The sequence below is a fragment of the Meleagris gallopavo genome, chromosome 12 (assembly GCF_000146605.3).
Source record: "Meleagris gallopavo isolate NT-WF06-2002-E0010 breed Aviagen turkey brand Nicholas breeding stock chromosome 12, Turkey_5.1, whole genome shotgun sequence".
Lineage (NCBI taxonomy): Eukaryota > Metazoa > Chordata > Aves > Galliformes > Phasianidae > Meleagris > Meleagris gallopavo.
The window spans coordinates 11,461,608-11,469,532 of NC_015022.2; the positions used below are offsets into that span (position 1 = coordinate 11,461,608).

Here is a 7,925-nt window from a genome sequence, read left to right on the forward strand (position 1 = left end):
GTGTCATGAGGTCGCGGTTGGGTTTGCCGGAAAGGAGCAGCTGCGTGCGCGGGAGCTGTGGGGAGGAGGGGCGGCTGCGCGGGCCGGCGGTGAGCTGTGCCGTAAAGTGGAGTGGGGCAGGTTTCTCCTTTTAGAAAGGTGTTTTCTTGGAAAATGGAGTCAGCGTTTAAAGGAAACAACTAAAAAGCTAAAGCTCACCTTTTATTAATCAGGCAAGAAGCATCTAGTCCTGGCTGACTAAAAAAAAAAACAAACAACATGATTGTAATGGGCAAATTCAGCTTAGTTTGGCATAGTAGGGTAACATAAAGGAGAGGTTGTCTGAGGTGGTGAGTTCGTTGCTTGGACAGAAGGGTTGGTGCCTCCAGCTCTCCTGCTTCATGTTCTGTGCCAGCTGTGTGGCCAGCAGCTCTGCTCTTCTCCCTATAGCTGGAGAAGGTCTCTGTTTCACTTCACAGAGTGCTGCACGATTGCTCACAGACGTACTGTGTGCAGCTGGCTGGGCAGCTCAGCTTAGCATTGCAGCCGAGGACATGCATGCACAGCCATGTGAGCAACAAGTTAATGGAAGTGGGAGCTCAACAATTAGCAGTTCTTTGGGTGGCTGGATGGTCGGCTGCGTGACATTTCCCCAGTAGCTGTTGGGATGCCTACAGGGGACTGGAAAGACTTGAGAGTGGGGTGGATGGAGCATAAAGAAGAAAGGGCTTAATTGGCTTGAAGGGGTGGGATGAGAGAAACAAAGGAGCCGTTATGGATTTGAATAAGAGCAGGAATTATGCTCGGGAGTGAGGGGGCATAGGGCACAGATCTGTGCAGAGTCAAGTTTCGTTGGTTTCAGCAGATTGAGATGACTCCTAGTATTTTCTGTTTTTGTGGCCATTAGGACAGAAACTACATTTCTGTATGAACATTTTTTGTTAGAGACGTCGTTGCAATCTTCAGTGTTTTAAAAGCTTGTTTAGATGGCACCAAAGTGGGAGCAAACAAAGTTATTATGAAAATCTCTTCAGGTTTCTGAGTGCCCTTTCAGCAGGTTGGAACAGTGCAGCCTTGCCAGTGTTAAAGGGTTTTAGTATTGGAGTCTTGTTGCTCCAAGACAGATCAGTAAGTGAGCTTCAGCTTACACAACTAACAGCACTTGCTGTACTCAGTCATTGCTTTTGTTAGAGAGGTGAAAGGATAGGAAAAGTGCACTTGGTTTCTGCCATGTGGAGATTTCCCTCGTGGGTGCTCTCCAGCAGCCTTGAATCCAGAGGAGGTGGAAACAGAAGAATCCCTGGACCCGGTTCTCAGCTCTGTTATTAAAACAACATATCCTTTAAAACAGATTATTACTGATGTTCAGGGTTTCTCAGGCTTGAATCTGAGCTATGGTTATTTAGTGGGCTATGGGTTTGGGTGACATGTTGCAGATCCTTTTAAAAATAAAAATCCAAGATATTGGTGAGAGAAGTGTATGAGAATGGGGTTGAGAGAAGGAACAGGTTGCTACTGTACCTTATTCTTTCCTGTTGAAGCCTCACATTAGCATTTAAATGAATTAGTCTGCTAGATGTTGTAAAGCAAAGGGTTACGCTTTTCTTTCTGTCTTTTACTTTGTAATTAACTTGATTAGTAAAAAATGTGATAATTTGCGCAAGATCATCAAGGGAAGTGACCTGTAGCAGATCTTTTGACCACTTATTTCAATTGAAACTTTAGTAATACTTCTTTATGGATGTTTAGTTGAATAGTTAAGGTCAAAATAGGTAATATATATCATCATGTTGAGGTTGTAGTCAATTTCTGTATTGTATAGGGAATATTTGTAAACATTGTTTCTGTTTTTCTGTTTCAAAGCTGTGGAATATGTTGGTTTTGTGCTATCCAGACTGGTAGAAAGTACAGTTAATAATTCACTCATACACGTTCAGAACATTTATGATTCAATTGTGTAAGATTTTGTATCTAAAGGTACATTGAATGCTTAATAAAATTCCATGAAACTGAAGGAAAAGATACTATTTTATGAAGCACCTAGTGGGTTTGTATTGAATCAGCCATGAGGATGGAATATTTCTCAGTATGTGATAAAATGAGAATTTACCTGGTGGAGTGAGAATGTGCATTGCTTTGAGGAGAGGACTTATAAGTGACTTATCCTGAGGCAAAGTTCACAGTTTCTTTTCATGTGGGGGGTCTCTGTCTTTAAACTACTCAGTGCTTCCTTCTTATCAAAGCAGAGTTATTCCCTAAACAGTGGTGAGTTTTTGAAAAGAGCAATTTTCTTCAATGCATCCTCCTCCTTTTCAATACAGAAAGACGATGACATTGAGGAGGGGGATCTTCCTGAACACAAGAGACCTCCGGCACCAATAGATTTCTCAAAAATTGATCCAGGCAAGCCGGAAAGTATCCTGAAACTGACGAAAAAAGGGAAGACTTTGATGATGTTTGTCACAGTGTCAGGAAATCCCACGGAAAAAGAGACAGAAGAAATTACTAGTTTGTGGCAGGGAAGTCTCTTCAATGCAAACTATGATGTACAAAGGTACGTTGTTGTATGCAAGAGTAAAGTTTTGCTCAGATCTCTTATTTTTTTCTTCCTTGAAGTCTTTTCAACTGTTGATCCTGTGCTCTTCTCTAGCTCTATCAACTCCCATTATTTCTTTGTTCCTGTATCAGTTCATATAACAATTTGTTTTTCTTCTAAGTCGCTTTAGAAAAATTTTGGTTTGGTGCATAAATATTTTTAATGCTTATTTGTGGTTTGCATATAGCCTAGCTTCTTTTTGCCTAATGGTTCAGCTTTTTATCAGTTTTAGCTGCAGTAGTTTGCCTTTGTGTTGATGGAAGACATCCTACTTGGAAGACTTGTAACCACAAAGGCTTTTTGTTCCTCTGGCTAAAAATGAGATTTTTGTCCAAGAGAGGATGGATGGTTTTGAAACAGGAATGTTGCAGTCTTGTGCCCATCAGTGGATTTTGTATAGCATCAAATTAGTTCTAGCATTTTCTTCATACTTTCTCCTATTTGGTTATTTCTAAACTTAACACTTTTTATTCTTCCATGCTAGTAAACTGTTCTAATCCACATCCCCAAACAGTGAGACCAACTTCTTGCTTTTAGATGGATATCTGTCTTGAAGGGGCTCTGAATGAAATAAAATGTTTTAGCACTGGAAAAGCAGAGAACTAACAGAAAAATTGTGCATCTTTCCTCTAGGTTTATTGTTGGCTCAAATCGTGCAATCTTTATGCTCCGTGATGGCGGTTATGCCTGGGAGATCAAAGACTTCCTGATAAGTCAAGAAAGGTGTGCGGATGTTACTCTGGAAGGCCAGGTTTATCCAGGCAAAGGAGCAGATGGAAGTGAGAAAGGAAGAAACAAAACCAAACCTGAGAAAGCAAAGAAGAAAAAAGATGCAGAGAAGAAATCTAAAAGCAGCCAAGAGGACAACCGTGCAACCAAACAGAGAGAAGATCTATGACAGATGCATGAACCAGACTGAATAGTGCTCTGCTGTTCCTTGAAGGGAAACTTAACTTTCTTTACAATTTCTGGCTTTATAGAGGAGAAGGAAGGAAGCAGATGTTACTGAGGTTTAAAGACTTCTCTGTTGAAATACACATGTTTACTTATCAGTGTTGGCTGTTTGTTTAGTTACAGAAACGGTAATGTTTAATACCAGCAATTGACTACTTTAGTTTGTAATTCTTTATGCTTTTGTTGTTGTTCAAAGTTAACATACAGACCTATGTCTGAGGTTATGAACATAGGTGGAGAGGAGGGAATAGTGTCTTGGAATACACCATGTTAATCTGTAGTAGCTGCTGTTCGTCTTGGGTATGCAACTTGGTTGTTGGCTCCTTGTTGCAGAGCTTCTTTCTAAAAGATACTTCAGGAAGCCAATTTGCCACTCTCAGTTTGCAAAACAACTTAAGTTGCAAAGAACAATGTTATGGTGGACAAAGGTGCTTGAAATGCCCAGGTTTAAGATGGGTTTGGTTAGACTGATTTTCTGTAAACAAAAACTCTTCTGTTTGTCACTGAAAATCCACAGAAGTGCTTTGATACATAATAGAAGCTAGGCAGAAACTCAGCTAATGCACTCCAAATCAGTACAGAGAAGGGATTCTGTACGCATCAGACGTGATGCAGTTGAGTGTAAGGAAGCTACAAAGCCAGTGTGGACAATGTTAGAGTGAAAAGAAAAGTCACATTCATGGCATTCAAGTTGCTACAGCTGCCAAAGAACAGTATCCCATTATCTAGACAGTGAGTTAGAAGATACGGCTTTAACTCTTGAATTAATTTGTTTTGCTTGAATCTTTGTAAAAACATTAGTTACAGTGCAGAGTTAAACTTCAAGGTTGACATATCTCTTACTGATGTTTAATAACCAGATTATTTTTTTTTTCCGTAAATTCCTGAGCGTGCCATGGTTGATTGTAAATGAGCAGTGGTTTAAATAATACGAACCTTGATGTATGGGAGCAAGTCTGATTTCTCCTTGAAAGCCTTTGTGTGGTCAGGAAGGTTTTATTATAATTCCAGCAGTTTTCAGGCAAACTCATGGCTTAGCTGCCCTTTCCTTTTCCTCTTCTGTTTAGGACTAAATGCGCCCAGTATTTGTTGTCCACATCATTTTTCAGAGGATGAGCACAGTATTAACTGTCTCCATTCGATAGTACCAAGATAATATTACTTTCACTCTTTTTATAAGGTGCTAAAAAAGTGTTTTGGGTGAAAGGTCCTAACTGAACCATAATGGTTGCTCTTGTGGAATATTTCATTATCAAAAGAGGGAAGCTGACTTACTGAGTGCTTGTTCCAAAATAAAAGGATGTCACTAAACTTATTGCTTCACTGAGTAGTCAAACATTTTAAAAAATGATGCACTTAGTTAGATGTTTGGGAGGGAAAACTAACCTGCCTTTGGTTTCTTTAGTTACTCATAAGGACTAACTGATATTGATTAAAATTCTAGGCAATCATTTTTCCTTACTTCCAGTGATAGCATATGAATTGAAGAAACCTTTCCTGCCACACTTCACTAAATGGTTTTCTGAGTGGATAAATGAGAATCACATATTGGTTTTGTATTACACTGTTAATCCAAAAGTATACAGGAGTTGAGGTAGGTCTCTAGACTTGGATATTGCACTGCAGAGAGATGTGCAGTCTGTCTCTTGTTCGTAACTAACTTAACATGTTGTAACACTTTCAGGTACCTCTCTGTTTTGTTTAAGAATTTTGCTTCTGAGAAGACGAGCGTATGTGAAATGTTACTGCCTTTTTTTTTTCTTTTTACAACAACTCTGTGGTACAAAGATGACAATTCAATTTGTCATCACGTGTGTGGAAATGCTCTGTTCTTTCTGGCTTGAGTTTTGGTTGTGTGTGAGTTTTTTTGTTTTTTTGTTTTTTTTTTGTCAAACTAGGTTTTACTGAGCTAAGTAAGTAATGCAAGATAGTATACAAATAGTAGAAAATCACAGCTAAGGCAGAGGGTTGATCACTGCCCTATGACTATAGCCCAACTTCTGAGAATCAGTGCTTGTTGTAGTCAGTTGTAAGACTATGTTTACAGCAGGCTGGGTCTCTTCCCTTTGTGGTTAGTAGGGTGGGGGCAGCTTTGCTGAAATTCAGCACACCTGTTGACCATTTGTTTGTTTCTGAGTAATTAGCATGTGCCAAATGAAGTCATGTTTTGTGCCACCTTTTTTTTTAATTAAAAATAACTCATTTGATTTTTTTTCTTTTTTTTTCCCCTCTAAAAGTCTTTGGGACCACGGCACTTGGACTGGTGCAGCTTTCTATAAGCACTGTTATGTTGTACTGATTGAAGAGACCCAAACACAATACATATGCGTGTGTGTACATGTATGTATACATATATATGCATATTGAAACTGAGCTTCTTGAAGGTAATTTTGTTTAGTTGGAGATGATAACTTCTTGTTCTTGCCTCCTTATCTAAGCTATACACAGAGGTATGTGGAAAAAAGCCTGCTTTCATGACAGCTAAAGTTCTCTCTTTCTCTACTCCACTGTAATTATTTCTCTGTTCTAGTGCCATAACTAAATTTGCTGGGTTATCTTTGTGTTTTCACCCAGCTGCCATTCTCAGAAGATAGTTTGGCAATGTTATTACAGAAAATGTCATACTTTGTGAAAACTTTCCATTTGATTTTATTGATTAAAATATTGGAATAAGCATCTGATTTCATTTTCAAACTAAGTCTAATGTATACCATATGCCTCATCTGTTCTACTGAATGTATTTATTTTTCTAATTTATATTTCTAGCTATAAGAGAACAAGTGCATTCCCTATTCTTGGAGACCTAACTTTATGGAGCAAAGTGAGTAAGCAAGCTGATGTTTACATTACGTGGAAGACCTAGCTAGCCTGTATAACAAGTGAATGCTAGTGCTTTAATATGGAACAAAACACCCTCAGCAGAGACTGAATGTTATTATTCAGGACATTCAAGCATTGTAAATGCTTCTTTCTGGAAAGATGAGAATTCCATTTGTGGTCATTAATACATCGCTAAGATGTACATGTAATAAATTTCAGTGTCACAGGATTACTGTGAAACCATAGCTGTTTAGCAAGCTTTTATCTCTATCTTATCTGCTACATGGTCATCTTCTGCATCTTTTCCAGCAGGAAAGATTCTCTTTTAGTTTGACTCCAGCACTGTTCTCTCATTTTAAGTGAAGGACACATTTTTAAAATTCCATTGTTATCTATTATGACACACTTAGCAGCTCTGTAGCCAACAGGATTTCTGGTTTTCACTTGTGCTGTCAAAGCTTTTCTCTTTGAGAAGCCAGGTCAGCTTTGGTTTCAAAAAGGTCCCTGTCACTGTTAATAAATTTTTAAAATTCTTTTTCAAAAAGGAAATCATAAAATAACATTCCATGAAGATAAGGAGCAGCCTATTTCTCTTTGATATTTGGCCACTGTTATCTTGGGCTTTGTAATAAGGCTTGGGAAGTATTTCTACTCTTTCTCTGGCTTGTTTCCTTTTTTTTATTTTTTATTTTTATTCAGGGAGTGTTTACCTTTTTCAGAGTTTTCCTTGATTGCATGGCATGTTTATAGCAACGCAGAGAGCCATGGAGCTGCCTCTGCTTTTACAAGTCCCTGTTTCATTCATGCTATGATGTTTCTAATTCTTAACGATTTTGCTGATTGGGTTCTGGGACAGGAATCAGCAGGGTTCATACAGAGAGCCTTAAACTAGATTAAAAGGGGGATGGGGTTGTAGCTGGATTGGCACTGGTGGGGCAGCACTCTAGTACTGATAAAGACTGCGGCGCTTCCTATCTCCTTGGGGTGAAATCAGTGTGCTCAGCTTGCTCCCTGAAGAGCCTGAAGACCAATGCATGTAGCTTGGGGAATAAGCAGGAGTCAGAAATCGGTGTTAGGGAAGAAGATTATGATCTGGTGGCAATTACAGAGATGTGGGACAGATCACATGACTAATGTCATGGATGGCCATGTTCTTTCCAGGAAAGACAGGCCAGTAAGGCGAGGTTGTTCTTTATGGGAGAGAGCAACTAGAATTCATTGAGTACTGCTCAGGAGCAGATGAGGAGATAGTTGAGAGTTTGTGGGTGAGAATTGGGCAGGCTGGCCTGGTTGACACTGTTGTGACTGTCTATTACAGACCACCAGATCAGGACAAGGAAGTTGACGAGCCCTTCTATAGGCAGCTGATAGCAGCCTCACATTACAGGCCCTGGTATTCATGGGGGATTTTAACTACCCTGATATTTGCTGGAAGGCCTACTCAGTGAGCCAGCCACAGTCCAGGAGGTTCCTCCAGTGCATTGATGATAACTTTCCTGATGGAAATGGTGGATGAACCAACTAGGAGAGGAGTGCTGCTGGATCTTGTTCTCGCTAACAGAGAGAGTTCTGGTTG

The 7,925-nt window shown here is 39.5% G+C and overlaps 1 protein-coding gene across 1 annotated transcript; it reads left to right on the top strand.

The window, feature by feature from the left end:
• Nucleotides 1-5: 5 nt before the first annotated feature.
• On the top strand, nucleotides 6-6,210 carry MESD (mesoderm development LRP chaperone). The gene is given in 4 exon segments (XM_031555324.1): nucleotides 6-89; nucleotides 2,301-2,533; nucleotides 3,209-3,444; nucleotides 3,447-6,210. Coding segments are annotated over 4 exon segments (591 nt in total). The 3' UTR covers nucleotides 3,485-6,210.
• Nucleotides 6,211-7,925: the final 1,715 nt, after the last annotated feature.